General features: G+C 33.7%; 2 protein-coding genes across 2 annotated transcripts in view; both read right to left on the bottom strand.

Annotated features, from left to right (window-relative positions):
- Nucleotides 1-2,887: 2,887 nt before the first annotated feature.
- LOC106671971 lies at nucleotides 2,888-3,521 on the bottom strand. The gene is made up of 4 exons (XM_014402999.2): nucleotides 3,448-3,521; nucleotides 3,299-3,375; nucleotides 3,129-3,237; nucleotides 2,888-3,058 (listed from the first exon to the last, which is right to left on the bottom strand). Exons 1-4 carry the CDS (start codon nucleotides 3,512-3,514, stop codon nucleotides 2,907-2,909), a joined length of 405 nt encoding a protein of 134 aa, XP_014258485.1. The 5' UTR covers nucleotides 3,515-3,521; the 3' UTR covers nucleotides 2,888-2,906.
- A 5,564-nt stretch (nucleotides 3,522-9,085) lies between these two features.
- Nucleotides 9,086-20,707, bottom strand: part of LOC106671972 (serine/threonine-protein kinase Warts) — a 51,642-nt gene continuing 40,020 nt past the window's right edge. The window contains exons 3-10 of the mRNA XM_014403000.2: nucleotides 13,083-13,200; nucleotides 12,153-12,641; nucleotides 11,555-12,084; nucleotides 10,495-11,166; nucleotides 10,333-10,430; nucleotides 10,092-10,270; nucleotides 9,749-10,032; nucleotides 9,086-9,662 (exon numbers count right to left, since the gene is read on the bottom strand). Coding sequence (XP_014258486.1) covers nucleotides 9,222-9,662; nucleotides 9,749-10,032; nucleotides 10,092-10,270; nucleotides 10,333-10,430; nucleotides 10,495-11,166; nucleotides 11,555-12,084; nucleotides 12,153-12,641; nucleotides 13,083-13,200 — 2,811 coding nt within the window. The 3' untranslated portion in view covers nucleotides 9,086-9,221. The remainder of the gene's footprint in view (nucleotides 9,663-9,748; nucleotides 10,033-10,091; nucleotides 10,271-10,332; nucleotides 10,431-10,494; nucleotides 11,167-11,554; nucleotides 12,085-12,152; nucleotides 12,642-13,082; nucleotides 13,201-20,707) is intronic.

Consider the following 20,707-nt stretch of genomic DNA (forward strand, 5'->3'; position numbering starts at 1 on the left):
CGAAATCTCATTTTCAGGTCCAATTTAAAACGGCTCATTTTCTGCAGGCACCGAATTATTTTTCCTAGTTAGTTTAAAACGTTCCTTAACCCGTGGAATGCCAAGAAGATTGCTGTTATCAATACGTGCCCGAGCCTGCAATCCTGCATTCTTACACGTACTTTTAAAATTATAATCGCCCCATTTTGGTATCCCATTATGGACAATTCATATTTTGCAATTTCTCGTTAGGAAATTCACCACCGTGCTTCATATCTGAAAACGTTCTTGAGTTTATTTATTTAAAATGTATGTATTTGAAGACAAGGAAGCGATTTTTTGGAACGTTTATTCGTGTTATTTATTAAAAAACTATTCTAGGGAAAAGAATCTGGCACGAATCTCCATGTAGCCTTGCTTGTACAAAAACAATCTTGAAAGAACAGAACAAAGCGGACATGACAAAGAGAAAACCGCACAAAAATATAAGGATGTTGATTTTAAAATTTTCCTCTGGAGTTTCACACTTTTATTTGAATATAAACCTGTGTTGATTCGATTAAACAAGTTTCGAAAAAAAATCACATCACGCCGATTCTTTTATTCGCACTTCGTTCCCTCATTGTTTATTCTATCCATGTTGATTCCTGTTTGTATGTTTGTGCAATTCGAAACCTTATTTCCAAGTTTTAATTTTTGCAGTTCACCGAGCGTCTCGCTGAATTTCTGCCTGTTTTAAAACGAAAAGCCATGTTTCAACCAACAACATAAAAGTTTTTTGCATTTAAGAGCCAGTCCTGCAAGGAAACTGCAAATAAAAATATATTTCATGTAAAAGATGTCCTCATTATTCAAAAAAGATGTTTAAGAATTCTACTTGAAAAGGAAAGTCCTGTAGATTAGTCTCTTGTAAATATAAAATTATAACTGAGATAAACGTGTACATTTATAACAGATTATTGTATATTAAGAAAAACATTGTAAATTATATATATGTAAATAATGTACATAAACATAATACTGGAGCGATTGTTGTTATCAATTCTGTAAAAAGACTAAAATTTGTCCTAGTTTTGAATTTGTTAGAGTCAAACTATTTAATAAACTACCTGTACATATAACATTACCTGCAAGGTTTTTTACACCAACCATTTTACACTCTGAATGAATTTTGAAAGTCAGAGGTTGAAACAACGTAAAATAATTAAATGGAAATACTTAAAACTGTAAAATGTCAAAGAAAATGTAAATCTTGTTCACGAATAAAAATATTCATATTCATATAGATTATATTTAAAAAAATTTGACACCAGCCATAGATTTAAGTTACTTGTCATTAGATATATTTAAAAACAAACACTCAAAAATAAATATTTAAAATTATACAATGTACAACCACTGTTTCTATCGAGTGTTGTGTTTGTGTTAATTTATCAGAATGAATGTAATTTATTAGCGTGAAAGGAAGGGGTTGCTTATAAGCACGCCCCGAGGAATATCAAGTAATCTGGGGAGAGTGTATGACGTCTGGAGAGTAAAAGTAATTTATTAGCGTGAAAAGAAGGGGTTGCTTATAACCCCGCCCCGAGGAATATCGAGTACTCTGGGGGAATGAATGTGACCAGACATCTATGTTTGTGGTGATGTATATATATGTATTGTATGTTTTGTTTTTATTCTGTATTTGACAACCTGAGGTACAAACGAGAGACTAGCATTCTAGAATATCAACGTAGTATATATCTGAAATCAGAGAGTCAGTAACCAGATCGAGACGCTCAAATGGCTGCAGTTTAAAACAAAATATGCGCGAAAGAAAAGAGAAAAAGATGGAAAACACGCAGAGGGCCGGCGATGACTTCAGCTGTTTGTCGGCCCATAAACTTCCCACTTATAATAATACAATATACAAAAATCAAAAATTAGATAATATAAATTGCGGTTTCTTATTTTGTAAACTGATATAAATAAAATGTAAGCTGATGATGATGGATGCTGGGAATGGGCGTTTTGTCCCCCAAGTACTGAAGTCTTCTGGCTTACTGTACTTTTCCTACCTAATTCCTTAGTGATTATTTGGAAATCGTGAGATGTGGTATGATGCGATGTAAGTTTAAGAACATATTTAAATTATACTATTTATGTTATTATTATAATTATATTAAACGATGTTTATAAATCCCAGACCCTGAAGATGATCTTAATAATGATCGAAACGACCACTATAAAGAAAATGTTTTTCTAAACCTACATCACACCAGACCACATCTCACAATCTCCAATTAATCATTACTTAACGGTCACTAAATACCACACAATAATAATAACAATACTTTACTAAAATAGAAAAATACAAAAATTGGTACAAAGTATAATAAGCCTTGCTAGGAGCCGTCTGCTGAGACCTATTAAAAATAATATTTAATATTTTTATTATTTGTAAATAATAAATGGAACTTTTAATTCTATCATTGCTTATTAGAATATAAGATTTGTTCTGATTGTTTATTATATATAAAATATTTCAAAAGATTTGTAATAAGTTAAACAAATGGACAAAATAATGTAGAATCAAGCAGTAAGTTTGCCAATCTTGGTGAAAGTAAACCATGGAAAACCCCTTTATACGACGAAGTGATACGAATGTTGCGAGATGGGCTCGGCTGGTTATGCTTGTCCAAATTCTACAGGGCTGCCAGGAGATACAGGAAGTACCTCATTGATAATTCAATTTTTGAAAGTGGGAAAAAAAGACTTTTTATTTGATTATTTTTGTTGCTGCCATAACTCTGGCTGACAGTTTCATCAACCATCTGAAGAAAATTCATTCGTCATTCACTCTTTAAAGGGTTGCTACAATAAACCATAAATAGTTTAAAATAACTATAAAAACAAATATATTTCTGAGATCACATGACATTTTGCATTCAAAATTTGCAAAGAAAATTAGCAATAGCAGTGCAGTTTATTGCTCGAAATGATAAACCCATTTCAACTGCCAAACATTCATGATTGGCGAGTTTTTTATTGAAGACTTGTTGTGATACAGAGTTTAACCAGTATAAATAACCAGGACGGCCTGAAACATTTAGCATATTCTTTCTTTAAAAATTTTATACTTGTAAATGAAAATTTCATTTTGTTTATACCATTTTGTGCCAAATACATTTGAAGCATGGAAGCTATAATACGGTTCGGCACATTAACCAACATCAAGCCCAAATGTTGACAGAAAAGTTTATTGTTCCACCTTGTCCCCTATTTCCAATTACATTTTTTTGAAAATATATAATAGTTTTCTATCAATTTACTTACATACATTAAAATAGTTGTAGAGTATATAATCCATTTCCTCACCGAAACAATCGCATTTTCCCTCTTTGGGCGGGATATATTCTAAAATTCAACTCTTTTTTGGTTCATCGCTTAATTCGGTGCACACAAAGCTCATAATAATTCAAAAGATACCTTTAGCATACAAGAGATTAACAATAACCATGCAATAAACAGTAATTAAATGTTTTCTTGCCATCATTATTTTAATATGTCAAAGTTTATCTGTGAAAAATGTAACCGTGAAAATCACATTTGTCACATATTTCGAACTAAATATGGAGCCGTGCAATGGCAAAACCATATCAAACTCGTACAAACCGACTTTATAATTAAAACCCCACTGTCCACTCTATATAATAAAAATCTACACTGAAAGGCTAAGAAATTGGCCACCGTTAATATTTTTAAAATCACTTAGATAAACCTTCATTGATTATGGTACAACAATTTTTGGACCGTTTTATAGGATTAGAGGTAAATAAATCGCAGATAAAAAAAACCCATTTGTGTTTACAATCAGATTTTGTAAATAAATTTTTGAATAATCAATCTTCTTTGTTGGTTTTTCTGTAAGCATCTTTCTAACATTCCATTGGTTTGAATTTTTTTTAAGTTGTACCATTTTTAAATTTCAAATTTGTTTGAGTGAGGGTTTTAAGTGATACGTATTCGGCTAGAATCATGGCATTGTTGGAATGTGGAAAAAGTCTAGCGTATGTGGCCAGGGTGCTTAACACTCCCAAAACAACTGTCTGAAAGGTCATCGCTACCGAGGTGAAGACGGCATGGATCATGTCACATCTCAAAGAGATGAATGTTTTATTGTTTTGAATGTACTCCGTAATCGAAATTCTACCGCTGTTGAGATCAAACGATGATTCAAAATTTATAAATGTTAATCCCAGTTCAGTAAGGCGAGGACCTTTCAGAAGGTGTATTACATGTGAGAAGACCTGCGCCACTGGTCTATAACTTCTGACAAGGCACAGTACAGCTTGGTTAAGTTTCACAAGAAATCACATTAATCCGGCTGCTAGATTGAACTAATATCATGTCTGTGAATGAGTCAAGATTTTGTTTGAAGTCTTCTGATGGCAGAGAGAGGGTTTGGAGAAGAACAGGAGAGTGATATATCCCTGTAAAATATTCACTCTGGAGAAGCTATGGGGGTGGTGGTGTTATGGTTTTTTTGGTCAGGATTTCTATGGATCTTCATTAAGGGTTCCCTACATGCTGTGTGATACAATTACATATCCTAGGGAAATAAAATTATATAAAATGAAAGATAAGTACAGTCCCCAAAAAATTTATTCAAAAGAATATATACATTTAACACTCTGAACCCAACACCTTTAAAAACTATAATCTAGCCCAGAATTACCCTTCAGCAAATTTCAATTAGAAACCAAAAACATTAAATAAAAGTTAAATATTGTTCTAACTAAAAAAAAGATTAAAAGATCATACACATATGAAATTGTCAATTTGACCTTATCTTTGGGAGCCCTTCTCTAGTCAGCGTCTTAGGAACACCTGAAGGGCGAAGGTCCTCAGGGTCTCCTCCATCTCTTCCATGATAAGGAGTCCAGCCGCCGGGCCAGGGGGGTCACTCCCACCCATAGATGAGCCATTGTTAACCCCAATGTGCTTCAATTTCGGGGGGTGACACATTGAAGTTGTGTTATCAGAAGAAGTTGTGCCTAAATTTCTCTAATTGGCAACTGTTTTATTTTTATGCAAGACAATTCAAGCCCCCACATGCTAGCATCGTTGGTGACTACTTGAAACAGGGTTCAATTCAATGTTTGGAGAGGCCAGCATATAGTCCCAAATTAAACTCTTATCAAGCACCTTTGGGATGAGTTGTCGCGCAGCAATACCAGAGAATTGCAGTAATTAAGAATGACGCTGTTGAAGGGCTATCAAAATATTCCACAGCACTACATTCAAAACCTCATAAAATGGATGCCATGTCTAATGCAAGCAGTGAACAACCCAAGAGGAGGATATACTTTATAATTAATACTATTTTCTTCGTTGTTTCCATAGCAGCATTTTTGGTAAGATTTTTTAACTCAGTTTAATTTTTTATTTATCTAAGGGCCTGCAGTAGCCGAGTGGTTAAGGTGTCACATTCTCGGCTAATAGATCATGCAGTCGAGGGTTCAATTTCCCCTGTCTCATCGGGATTTTTTTCCTAAGGGGACCAGCGGTACAATTAAAATTAACTCGGTACAAATCAATGGAAGATCGGGGGTCTCAGCGACCCTGAATTTGGTCCTGACATGGTGGGCCAATGATGAACTCAGCCATTTGTCAGCTCCTAAACCCCCTACTAATTATATATAACTAACAGAAAATTTGGAAATATAACATTCAAATTAATTGTCATTGGTTTTTAAAAAATTCTCAGTTACGTAGAACAGGAGTAAATCAACAAAAACAAAGAAATCTTTAAACAGTTTTTAATAATTTGTTACATAATAGGATAGGTACAGTTTTCAAAACCTCAAATACATAAATTTGCATCGAATTTTGGCAGTTAAAAAAAAAAATTATAAACTGCTAAAACTGAATAAAAATTCACTCATTTTTTACGTTCATTTGGTTTTATCACACAATCTGCTATTTTAATGAATAAAATAAATTATTTATCCAAAGTTTGCAGAAATGATAACTATAATCATATAAAATTGATTGTTAGTCTTACAATACATATGCCGGGATTTCTTATTTTGAGCTTTGGAAAAATATTTGATCGTACCAAAATTATTTTCTCATATATATATTATTTCAACAGTACTTTTTAATTTACATTCCCTGTCCAACAAATTTTCTCTTTTTTTAAATATAACGGTATATACAATAATTCTATACCTCCTCTTAGCTACTTTCTCAAATATATTAATAAAAGCTAGAAAATATTAGTCGACTGTTGAGCCGTAGGGGTATCTTTTTATTTATTTTTCCATTTTTAATTACACTTATTAATTATAATAAAAAATTAAAGAAAAGAAAATTTGTTACAATATTTACAAGGCACACAATAATATAACACAAGCCAGATCTATAGTATAAATACAAAAAAAAATTTGTTTTAAATAAAAGAGGAGATAATTGGGAAAACAATAAAAAAAAAGTTGCAGAATAAAAAGAGAGCTTTTTTAAACTTACATAAATTAACCCATAATTAGAATGGAAATATTTTTAACAAAGAAAATGGCTGTTTGAAAACAAAATTTTCTAAATAATATGCATAGTTAAATTTAAAGGCACAAGTAGCTCCTTATGGTAACTTGAGTATGCCTAAGATTCACAAAATAAAGAGACAAGAGAAAAGGGAAAATGCTATAATTCTGAAAAATGGAAAATAAGGCAAAACAAAACGAAAAAGAGAAAACAGCCTTTCAACCTCATGTAGATCGGTTTTCATAAATTACCACAGCCTTTGGATCGGTTAAATTAATAAATGGACTACACATTTGTGGCGTACGGTTGAACTTACACTAACATCTATTAGTATTTTATAGAAAAAAAGGCACTCTTTTTTTTTTTTTTTAAATCCAATATTTACACAAAGTATTTTATACTTATTGTTGGCGTACAGACTGATCTGTTTAACAATTTGCATATACGTGCAAAATTTGTTTATGTTCTTAAGTCTGTTGTCAATAAACCTGTTCATAAAGATTTATGAATATGACAATAATGTTAATACCTTTGTAATTTATTAAAAATCAGGAAAATAATTTGTTTAAAACCCTAAAATATCACACACATGCAAACTCACACTCTATCAAACTCACACTCTATCATCTTTCTCTCCCACTCTCCCTCTTGTTACATTTACTAATAAAGCTAAAATAACAATATTTCTAATTAAATATTAAGAAAAAATATTTAAGGGGGTATTTTTTTGTTTTTTATTTTTATAAATTATAATTAAGCTTCAATTTAAATGTTGATTAACGTTAAGTTTAAATGTTAATTAAACTTAATTAACTTACAACAATTAAACCTAAGCTGATAAAATTAAAATTACCACTTATTAAACTTTTTCATGTATTATTAACTTTTTTTTTATTGCTAATAAAAGTTCAAAAACTCGATAAATCTATTTAAAAATTATCACTTGGGTAAATTATACTACATTCATGTTTATTAGGTCACACAAGTTTTTCACAATTCGAATTTTATGCCATATTTGCATACAATTTCAGTAATTAAGTTGTTTAGAAAATTTTATTTCAGAGTAACAGAACATCCAGAAAATGGGATTTTTCTAATTAAAATATTCAATTTGTTACGAGGTACTGATTCCTACTGAGAAAAAATTATATATATATAAAAAAAAGGCTTTAAAATATATTTAATCTACTTAAACATTAAAAATTATTCTACTGTGATATGAAAAATTTATATTAATATTATGGATTAAATGTGGTAGTTAAACTTTGAATATAAGATACAAATGGGATTTTCAATTGGCATTGTATTCCAGAACAATCAGAAATTCATAATTTTAATTAAAAATGTCATGGGACATATCTTTTAAATAATTGAAAGAAAGGAATCCTATTAAAAACTTCTTAATTCTTAGGACTAGTTTTCCACATTATAAAAACTGCCATTTTTTTGTTTTGTTTTATAAGATGAAACCTTTTGGACTAGCTTCAAATAAGAAAACAATTTGTAAATTTAAATTTAAATACAATTTTTCAATATTATGGCAGTGATAAAAGTACAAAAAAATTAAATTCCTGATTTTTAATAATTTTAAATAGTATGTTATAAACTGGTCTGAAGTGTACTACAAAAATTCAAGCTGCCAGACCACAATAAGGGAAAATAATTAAATCGATAGCTGAAGATGTAGATGAAAATAATTTGTGTAACAATTAATTCGCCAACTGATTAGGCGATAATCACCATAATTTAAGGCATCAGAGTATACTTTGTATCACTTTCAAAAACGATATATTAAACTAACATTTTTAAATATACGATCTAAACAAACAAAATAGAATATTACAAGAAAGAGGAAAGTAAAGACGAATAAAGATTAAGAAAAAAAATCCTACACACACACTGACTAATTTTAAACTAATATTATTTTTAAACCGACAGAAAAAAAATTGGGAGGAGTGATGTAGAAAAAACTGGAATTTGAGAATTTCCCTCCTGATAAATAGTAATGACGATAAATGGGTGAAGAGATTCAACAGAACGCTTATTATATATAATAGCAAGTAAGAAAACATTTTTAATTTTTTGTTTGTTAATAAGGCACTTTATTTCCACTCTTAAAGGCACACTTAGTCTTCGTTCTATGGATCTCGCTCTTATACAAAATAACTTAAAAAGAAAAGCCTATCAACTCATACGCCACGGATCTGACACCCTTTCTGAGGCAAATATTTTTTTACATATATATTTTTAATATATTTATTTTATAAATAAATAAATTTTGCGGTAAACACAATTTTACAATTTAACGATAAAACCTTGAAAGTGCCATCTAATAGCGAACTTTGTTATGATTCTTAAGTAATATTTAAAAAAAAAAATTCCCTATTAAATTGTTTAACCGAGTATGAAGGAAATTATACCTACATGAAGATCCACAAGTATTCTTCAGCCTCAAAGAAATCCATAATTTTTTCAAAAGATATAGGGTATAACTTAAAGGAAAACATTTTAAAATACAAAATAAAACAGATATTCAAGATCTTATCGTTCAAGAACTGTGATATCAGGAAAAAAAAACGAAAAAATTAAAAAATTATATATACAAAAATTACAATTGCGCAAATTATTGTCTCATAGATGAGACGACTTTAATAATGGGTCGATGTAAATAAATAACAGTTATAGGCATGGAAGGCAGGGAAGGGGAAAAGTCATTGTCATACATACACAGCTCCTTGGTTTTCCGTTTCGTCCAAGCTTATTTTATTAGGGTACGGGGTGGCACCTCCATCATCAAAGAATCTCCTGAACGTGAATTCAAAGAAGCCGTGGAAAGGTTTACCATTGTCGCTGAGCTCCTCATCAGTCAATCCGGACTGATCAGTCGAGTAGGAATTTTTCATGAGTTTGTCAGGATCGACAGGATCGAAATTCGACGTGTCTGTTGAATGCCTTATTCTCGGGATGTGCGGAGGCGACGTCCTTCTTATTCCGTGGCCGAAGTCAACAGATGCGAAGAACGGATGGGCCTTCACCTCGCTGGCTTTCTTACCGATCCTCCTATCGGCTGAAGTACACAATTTAACTATTAAATCTTTCCCCTCCGGTGATACGCTCGGGACTTTCGGGAACTGGAGTGTTGTTTCCCAATGGATGACCTACAAAAACAAATATTAGTTTTCCAAGATGAAAATATTTTTAAATAGAACAATTTTAAAGTGATAACAATATCAAATATAACAACCTTGTATTGCGTTTCAGCAGGAGTCGGAGCTAAGAATGGGGGCGAGCCAACAAGCATTTCATAAAGAATGACTCCTACACTCCACCAGTCACACAGCTGTGTATAGCCTGTTTTTTGTAAGACTTCGGGTGCGATGTAATTTGGAGTGCCAACAAGTGAGTGCGCCTGACACCTTTGGTGCTCTCTCCGCCTTCTCCTTTCGAGAGGTTTCAACTGATGACACCTGCACTCCGCCCCGACCCATTCTTCATTCGGCTCCATCGAATCTTGCCTTCCATGCTCGCCTATTTGATTATAAACATTTATAATATATATATGTATTTTTTTTTCTTTCTGTACTTACCATTCCTTTGATAATATTTAGAATTGTGAGTCCATCTAAATCCTGTACACAGCCCAAAGTCTGTTAGTTTTATATGACCATCTCGATCAATTAATATATTATCAGGTTTAATATCACGATGAATAAAGCCCATTTTATGTACACTTTCAACTGCACAAGTTAGCTCAGCTATATAAAACCTACGAAATTTTTTTAATATTAAAATCACACAAAAAATATACATCATATATTTTATATATACCTAGCTAAGGGCTCTTCAAAGATACCCAGTTTAATTAGTAGTGACATAAGATCACCGCCTGGGATGTAGTCCATAACAAAGTACAAATTATCTTTGTCCTAAAAAATAACACCAGTTATATAAAACATGAAAAAAAAAAATTAATTTTCTGACTGCTTTTACCTGGAAAGAGTAATAAAGTTTAACGACCCATTCATTGTCCGCTTCTGCCAAAATATCCCTTTCTGCTTTTACGTGAGCAACCTGGTTCCTTTTAAGGACATCGGCTTTCCTCAAAGTTTTCATGGCATACAAGTGATTCGTGTCGATTTTCCTGACTAGAGTCACTTCTCCGAACGCTCCAACCCCGATTGGTTTTATTTTGACAAACATAGTCCGATCCATTTTCGCCCTCTTCAGCCTAATGTAGTTTGACTCTTTTTGCGAGAGCATCTTTCGCATCTGCGCCTGTGCTTCTTCGCTCAATCCAATTTTTGCCATTTCCGTTTCAAGCTGTAGCCTCCTGAAGACTCGCTGTTTGTGACTTTTAATTACGTTCTCTACATGTTGCTCCATGAAAAATTTGAAGGCCTGAGGTGAGTAGTTCCTCACTTTGCAATCTCTCCTTTCCTCTTCCTTCTCTTTGCTTATGTGCTTCCTTTCAGGTATGGGCGATTGGTGGTCGATTTTGAACGGCCTTGTACCGCCACTTCCATTTACTATGTTTCCACCATTTCCGCCACCACCTCCTCCTGTCTTAACAGAAGAAGATGCTGTTGGTGGTAATGGAGGAGTCCGTTGACCTCCTGGACTTTCACTGTGCATTGGTTCACCCCCAGCTGGAGAATATTTCCTCTGAAAAAATATTAAATAAATTATAATACCAAAATAAAACAGTGTAGAACAGAAAAAAATTAAATAAACTTGTATCTTCCTTTATTTAATTATCACATTAATTCTGCTCTATTACAATATTATTTAATTATCACATTACTAAATTATACTATAAAAAACATACAAATTATATTAAAAAAATTATGATGTTTGAAAGTTATATTTTCAAGTCAATTTCATTTTTTTCTAGACATTCAAATATTTTTTTGAAAATTAATGAACAAAGAAGAAAGTAATGTAGATAACTAGAAATTTCAAGAGCTTTGCGCATAGGAATATTTTGTTCAATTATATAGGTTGAATAGATAGTTAACAATGTTAGAAGAGAAATTTTATGTTTTATTATTACCTGAAGAGGGTTGTGAATCGCTGGAGTTGATTTTGGTGCTGTACCACTTTCTACAGTGGTTGCACATTCTTCTCCAGGGGGCCCCTGTGCCGCTCGTTGAGCCGCCAAAGCCTGCATCGTGCTGGCATAACTAGGGGGTTCTGTAGTCGGAATTGGTGGGGTCGATGGTTTCTGCTGCTGCTGTTGCTGCTTCATTTGCTGCATTGACGATGCATAGCTTGGGGGTGGAGGGGCGATTGCCGTTTGGAGGACGGGTTTTTGCACCTGTGTACTTTTGACTGATTGCATTATCACCGGTGGTTGGGTTTTTGCCTGGCGAGCTCCCCAGGCTTGTAGAGGGGTGGGTCGAGCTACATGCGATGTGGGAGTGTTACTACCACCAGAAACTGTTACAGGGCTAGGAGAACCAGAATAGATTCCAGACGAAGGGCTTTTCCTGTAATCTTGTTGAGTCGGGGACTGCCTACTTTGAATCGATGCTGTATACGATGGCGGAGGGGGTGGCAGTGGATATGGCGGAGGTGGTTCTCCTGAAATAAAATTTATTATAATTTTTCCACATACACTAATAACTAGAAAGAAATGTTTAAGTTTCTACCTGTGCAACCTGATGATTGGTACAAGGATTGCATCTGTTGACTCAACTGCTGTTGCACCTGTGGACTGTTCTGTACAACCATAGGCTGCCTGGCAACAGGACTGGTGCCCCTTATGCCTGTCCCACCACCACCACCGACAGCACTTCCTCCCTGGCCACTCTGCTGGGATGGGACAACCGGTGCAGGAGACATACGCTTCAGAAGTTGCTGGACGTTGGTGCATGCATATGCATGCGGCGGTGGTGGAGGGGGTGGAGTGCCTCCAGATCTAGGAGGTGGGGGTGGAGGTGGCTCAGAAAAGCCAGGAGAATACTGTTGACCTCTGAGTTGGTGCTGTGGTGGGATCATCAGATCGGGCATTATCTGCCTCGGGCTGTCCGACCTGGAACTACCTGCTCCAGAGTCCAAAGCAGGGCTTCCCCTCTGCAAACTAAGCTCCCTCTCGAGGCTTGGTTTACGCATAAGCTTCGTACTCAACATGCACATTCCTAATTGGCAGAAAAAACAAAACAATTATTTGGTGACATAAAAGGTGTCTATTATATTTACATGTTGGAAGGGGCATAAAAAGCTAAGGCTGGTGAAAAATGAATGGACCACCAGACTATGATAGATAACGACGTGTGATCGTTCCATACGTACTGACTCTCCATACATATGTTCTCATAATTAGCTTGTACTTTTGTTTTATATAAATCATATATTGAGATTACTACCGTGAATGTATTCAGTAATTAGATGTATAAAACTGTATTCATAAAACCCTCTTTTTTCCTTTCGCACATCCAACACTACAATTGTTTACTATTTCCCTCTATACAAATCATAGTTATTTTATTGTGAATATTACAGATAAATGAGAATTTACATGCGGGGTTGATAAATGAAAAATTAGGGAAAATAACAAGAACGTTTTATATAAGCCATACCTGGATTGGCAACCTTTGAGAGACCGTTGACTGACTCCGATTGGTGTTGTTTGGCCAGAAGGTCCAGTGCAGCCTCAAACCTCCCCCCAGCAACTTTTAAAGCTCTTAATGAGGCCTCCTGGAAATAAAATATAACAGTCACAATATGCCAAACACAAAAACAAGAAATAGGCAAATTAATAATTCACTATTTGTCAACTACATTTTAAAACCTCCAATTTTCACTGCAAAACAACAGTGTGTTTAAATTGTTCAACTATTATCAATAATTTTAAAATAAAAAAACCACCCATTCAATTAGGCAATTCTGAATTTATAGAGGAAGTGACCGAAAGATATAATTACAATTTTTTCAGAATTCAGAAACAACTAATTTGTATAGCAATATTAATGACTTTCTGTACTGCATGTGTTTAATGTGGATCTTTTTCAAAAACATTGTAACGTTTGTATTTTATCATAACTATGCATGTAATTAAATAAAATGTTTAAAATTTAAAATTCTTATATTAAAAGAAATTAAAAATTATATATATCTGCATAAAGAGGAAAATGATAATACCAGCATTAAGGGAAAAAATTAGTGTAATGATGTAAAAACCCAAGGAACATTTTTTTTTCTCTTTTACTAATTTTCTTCCAAAATTAACATATTTTAACATAACAAATTATTTTACTACAAATTCAGTACATTTTGTCGCCATCAATATATTTTATTTAAAGGAAATTTAACATTAATTATACTTTTAATATAAGGTCTTGGTAGAAAGAAAAAGCTAGTGTCATATGCGGGATTCGAACTCATGACCTTTGGCTACAAGCTGCTGCTCTAACCAATTGAGCTTTCGCGACTTCAATCTACTCGGACATCAACTCTACCTTTTTATTCTTGACCAAGACCTTAGATTATATTTTCCTTAGCATTAATGGTACAAATTCTGGTTGTGGTTTTAATAAATTATGTTATTTTCCCTGTAATGTAATTATTAAGCTTTCCTAGGACACTTACAAACAGTGTGTGATTCTATGAGACATTAAAATTATAATTATTCGGAGTTCATGAGATACGGTCTGGTGTGACGTAGGTTTTAGAAAAACTTTTTTTTATCGTGCCAACGTTTTGATCTTTATTGAGATCATCTTCAGGGCCTGGGATTTATAGACACTGTTTAAATTTTACAAATACATGTAGGAGGTGAGAAGGTTGTGTATTTGTAAAATTTAAACAATGTTTATAAATCCCAGGCCTTGAAGATGATCTCAATAAAGATCAAAACATTGGCATGATAAAGAAAATGTTTTCTAAAACCTACATCATGCCAGATCGCATCTCACGACCTCCCAATAATCATTGACTAACTAAACACCACACATAAAAATGATATATCAAAGACAAAAAATAAGTTTACATTGCTAATAGGAAAATCGAGGAAATCACCATTTGTTTGAAAGATAGTACAAAAACAACACAAAATTTGGTCAAATTCCCAAGAATGAAACTAAGCAGCAAGATAAAATAGAACAAGCACAGGGAACGTACCAAATAAAATACAGTATTCTTGTAAGAATGAATTCCCAACGAGAATTGAAAAAGATGGTGCTGCTATTCACAAACTGGTTTTTCAGCAGATTTGGATTTTAATCTGTAATCCTTATCATCAGAATATGCTAGTTTTATCTGGAAGGTATGAGTTATCTACACCAATCTTGTAGATAACTTCAGTCTGATGATGGGCAATTACACATCGAAATCCGGCATCACTGCAAAACCAGTTTGTGAGCATAGCTGTCCTTTTCAAGTCTTAAAGTGATACTCACTGTATTAAAACCATTTTATTTTATTTTTTAATAATACATATCTAGAGATTGTCAACTGTCCCAAAACTGATCTCTGAACTACTGACCTTAACCAGATATTAAAACCTGTCTGGACTTACTGCATATAAGGGGGGGGGATGCCAACCAAACACATTGAAAATTTTAAAATATTCCACAATAAAAGTCGACAAGCCATGTTCAAAGTAGTATCAAAAACAACACACACTATGCTTCTTAGAATCCCTACTGTCTAAGCTGAAATTGCTAAGTTTGTTCAAAATAAAAAACACCCAAGTAAGAAAAATGTAGAGCCAACATAATGAGCAGCTAAGACACCTCTCAACCGAATCTTGCACTTTGATATTGTTCGTCTTCACTTAAAGACCAAAAACCGGACACTTGTATTTATCCATTTGTTTTTTTTAAACTAGGTATACAGGTTAATAATTGACTTAAAACATAACCACAACATTGTTTACCTTTACCTTGTGACATGGAAAGATATGGAAAACATTTTACCATAAGTCACAGCTTTTTCAAGATGTCAAATTAGACAGTTATGGTATGGGGTGAAATCAATGTCCATGCCCGTACCGAACTGATTTATCATACAGAATGCATCTTTGACTGCACTGCACATTTATTGGGGACAACTTTGTGTTAATGCTTGATAATGCTCGGCTGCATGAAGCTCGAGTTGTCACCTTTTACTGAGAGGATGTAGGGATTACCACAATGAATTAGCCAGAAACTTGAGCACTATAGAATACTTATGGGAGAAGATGAAGAGACGGGTCAGACATCGTTCGCTGCCTCCAACAAAAGTTGATTAACTTCAAATCGCTCTTGTTGAAAAATGGGATTTTCCAGTGTTTGGTGAATTTTCTTTCAAACCATTGTAATTTAATAATTTTTATTAAAACTCATGAATTTCTGATTGTGTTTAATTAGGTTTACATAAAAATAAATATGTTGTAATTAATATAACAATAGAAATAAATATTATATTAAATAAACAACAAAATACAAGTCTCCGGTCTTTGGGTGCATATCCCAATTTTTTTAAAAAACTTTAATTGTGAATAATGTGGAGAAAGTATTTTAAAGTGGTTCCAATCCCTTTACTGCGGCACATGACATAATTGGACATTAAAACTCCTTTATGACAGGAATTATTTTACTTACTTATTTGATTTAACTTGTAATTAATCAGTTTAAAACCATTGTTAATTAGAATTTCCAATTATTGTTTCTAAGAATAGTCGGGGGCTGCGGTACACGAGTGGTTAAGGCGTCAGACTCTCGGCCACCGTCGCCTCTGGACTTTTTCTGACGCCTAAGGGGACCGGTGGCCACAATTGAGAGAAAATTGACACGGCACTCATCAATGGATGGGACGGGATCGGATCTCAGTGAACCTGAATTTGGTCCCAACCCCTTCAAAAATGAGTTTCTTTGATGGAAGAACACCGGCACAACGGGGGCTTAAGTTCACATTTGTGTTGCGAGGCCTCCCCCCCCCCCCAAATATGGAGCCAGGGATAAAGTACAATAAGCTGTGCAGCTCAGCTGCAGTGCAGTACCTGGTATCCAAAAAAAAAAAAAAAGTCGACAGAAGTTTGGTTATTTCATACAGTTTTTCTTCTAATATTTCACTGGCTAATATTCCATTAAAGTTTCTATTCTAGATTCATTGAGATATGAGGTAGACTCAAAACCAATGACAGCTGAGCTCCAAAAGCTTATCGTATTGTGGCAGTTTCATCTTGACATGTTCATCATTAAACAAATGAATAAAAAGGAAAAAAATAACTAAGAACGAATAGGCGTGTAGTAGAATCCAAATCTAGACAGATAAGTCAACAAGCACCTTATTGATAATCTGGTTGTCAAATCCATGCTATTATATGCATGTACTTTATGGCGTCCAACTTGCAAATAAAATATGCCAAAAACTCAAAGAATACAGAACAAATTTTTAAGGCTAGTGGCAACATCTCACAGACAGACAGGTTATAAACATTTATCTTTATTAGTATAAAAAGTCCGAAATTTCTTTGACCTGCCACTCTGCGACAACCAACACCAAAAAATTTTATTGTACGCTTGTCACAAGCAAAAATTTCTTCTGCACATCTTTAGGGAAGTACAACACCCTGATTCAAAGGAAGCATAAACGGATAAAAGCAATTCTGTGATAAATAATCTTAATATACATTTTTTTTTTTTAAATTCACAAACAATTTATTTCTTCATAGACAAATATATTTATATATTTACCAATTTATCTACTTATTTATTAAGTGTAATTTCTATACACGTACTCATTTACTTATTCCATATTTATTTTAATTGATGTACATACACAAAACTCACAAACTACACATCATTGCTAACATTTGGTTTAACAAACAATGCCTCACTAACAACATAACCTTGACTTACACTAAACGTAAACTAAAAACTAACACACAGCAATGACTACCATCAAAAAATCACAAAAAACTTGGATAAAAACAGAAACACATTCCCTATGCAACAAAAAAGTCAGCCTCAAGAAAGAACTCCTAGACCTACTCCTACCAGAATCACTAACAGACTTCATAAAACCACCAAGGACAACACAAAAACACTGTCTCAATAAAAATACACAAAATTAAAAAAGAAACTAGCAAACCTCGGTAAACACAAACACCCTCAACCCCCAACCAACAACGAACAACACTCATAAACCTCAAACAAACAAAATTTAAAACCAATGAAACAAACTATTACAAAAAGGACTGAAACACAACATAAAATCCACCAAAACAGAACGTAGCATAACGCCAACCATAATTGACACAAAAACAGCCATTGGACTCCTATGTAGAGACATACAAGAACGAACAAGTCACATTGCAGCCATCGTAATAGACAAAACAGTCTCACAACTTTCTCAGTACAAACTAACTAAGAAAAACTACTTGCGAGTGGAGACAGACCCAGTAAATGACTGTGTGTTGGTTCAACACACATATTGTGATGTTCTGATAAATTTAAAGTTAATTAATGTTACTTCTTTTTCTTCATTACGATATATATGACAAAGCGAAGAACCAGCATATCAAAGAAAACCAGCCTCTACACCCATTTCTAAGTGTGATCCATGGTGTGGAATTTTGCCCAATTTGATAAATTATACCAAAAAAGTCAAATGCCCTAAATCTATGAGTTAATTAATAAAAATTAACCTTTTTCTTTAACTATAGAGCCAAGTTTAAAGTTGTAGCATTTTAATTGTTGCAAGTTGTATATTGGTTAATTGCAAAACATAATATATTTAACATTACTTAATATAATATATATTAAGTAATGTTAGAATAAAAAATTAGTGTAAATCAGGCTCAAAAGGCTCAATTCTTTTTATTTCGTTTTAATTTTTTGCAATACCAAGTTAATTCCAATCTGGTGTATGTAATAAGCAGTAAAGAATTGTATTTTAATGTGTGAGGGAGTGTGTGCTTAGGATGGTTAATCAAAATGAGTTGTGTGGCATGATTTCCAAAGCACTTTCTGCTAACGTCTTGACTCAACTATAGGCAAAGCGTTCAACATTTTAATATCTTCTTGACAGTTGTTTTAGCAATCGACTCGCGTGTTAGTGACACGCACGTGGTTACACGCGTGTGGCCGACACGTGGCCGTCGGTTGCCCCATTGACGAATGCAACAAGTCGGCGGGGGTTGCGCAACTGAGAAGTCGCCAGTGAAAGTCCTCATTGCACTGCATGTATTGGACGAGAGAGGGAAGGAATTCCTTCAAATAGGGTCGCACTCTTCGGTTTAAATTATTCACTTTTGGCAAAAGAAAAAATTAAAGAAATAATATTCAAGACGACAGGTTTTGGAAGGTATACGCGTATTACAGTTGACATACCTCAGGCACGATAGCATCTTGGTTTTTCAGCGTTATGTCATAGGGTGTCCTATTTCTACTAAAAAGTCGAAAAAATGCGGACAGTTCTAACAGAACGAAGTTAAAAACTGAACTTAAGACATTATCAGAGATCAGAGACGTACTGGTTATGTTTTAGAATATTTCGCAAAATCCCAAGACTTACGTCTGACGTTTTTTATTCTCTGCGTTTTCATCATTTATGTCATCACTGACGTAACTGTATTTTGTAATATAAAAAAATCCTATTATTGACAATTGAAGAAACAATATGATACTTTTGTCTGATTGTTCAATCGCCCTGGACACCCACACAATCTGTGATCCTTGATTAATAAATGAAAAAAGTTCAAAAGTCATTTTCACTTGTGTCTCTCACAAATAGATTAAATTAAATGCAAAGGGTAGACACATTTTCTGAGTTTAGCTTATATCGATGGTACTTAGCAGTTGTTTTTGGTAATTTTCATAGATAAGATGGCACATAGTCTGTTTGAAGTGCTTCTTTTTAAATTTTCATGTCATAAATTTTTTACATGTTAAGTAGACTTTTTAGAATAAACTTCATCATACATCATTAATGTTCGATTTTAACGTAGTTATTCGTTCCTTCAGTTTTCTAGGTTGTAAGTAAAATTTAAGTTTAAGCTCATTTTTACACATTTGAAAAAATTTATTATAAATTGTGGTTTCTAAGCTGATGATGATGGATGCTAAGAAAAGGTTTTTTTTCTTCAGGCACTGAGCCTTCTGACTTATTGTACTTTTCCTAGTTCTTAAGTTTTTCCTAGTTCCTGTCCCTAGTTTTTTTTTCTTTCCATCGTACGTTTTGTCTCCATTGAACAGTTACTTCGCATTCAAAGATATTGGTGGCTAAGTTACACCTCATTGCAGTAGCTTCTGATTGTATGAAAAACAAATGGAGTCATCATGCCCAGGTGTGTATATGTTTTCTCAGATACAAGTGACCCGCACATAGCCCTATCACTCCTCAGAATTTAGCCTTGTCTAACTGCAGCAGTGAGTTTTCCAGTCACGGTGAAGATTGTTTTAGCATAAGTTTACTGTATCTAGAACCTGAAGAGTTTATTCACGTTTCCTTTAGTCTTTTTTTTTATCCATTCTATGATGAATGATTCCGTGTTTGTTGTTATTACCCAACAATGGGTTCATGGCCTATATATGTCTTAAAGAACCGCCGCCAGTGTGTCTGTTTTATCCTGACGCAAAATTCCCCTGTGGCTTGGTACCCAAGCTCTCAAGGATGTTGTGTTACCCCAAGTTTTGGATGCATTCACTGCCTAATTTTGGTGTAATTTTTTTATATGATAATGCTTTATAGCTGCTTGGCTAACCGATTTTTTGCCAGTGAAACCTCTTGAACTTCCACAATGGATTTGATTGTTTTGGGCTTGCACGCCTGATCTGGTTCCTTAGTTTGTTTTGGGGCCATCTGTATCATTGTATCTGATGTCCTCCTGATGAGGGTTTCCGGGATATTAGCAACTGTTCTTCGTAATTATCATTAATAATATTATCTATTACCATTGCTAAGATGGTATAAAACTGAAGTGTTTTTTTGGAAATGTTATGTAGTTCTTTTTAGTTAGACTTCATAAACATTATGAGTGTTCCATTATAAGTAACGTATAGTTTTCGTTCTTTCAATTTACTACGGCTTAGATGTAGATGTAATAGTCGCGGTGTAATATACTGCGCCCTTTAAGAGCTATTGTATACTCCGTTCTTTGCCTAAAGCAAACAAACTTGATTAATAGGCCCGGTTTCAGTGGTTGCATCTCGTCTAAGGTCACATTGTACATCCCAAAGCACTTTCTCCTGTGGTCAAGTGTAGCACCGTAGTTTGTTAG

Source organism: Cimex lectularius, unplaced genomic scaffold (assembly GCF_000648675.2).
Source record: "Cimex lectularius strain Harlan isolate CLEC.00 unplaced genomic scaffold, Clec_2.1 scaffold32, whole genome shotgun sequence".
Taxonomy (NCBI): domain Eukaryota; kingdom Metazoa; phylum Arthropoda; class Insecta; order Hemiptera; family Cimicidae; genus Cimex; species Cimex lectularius.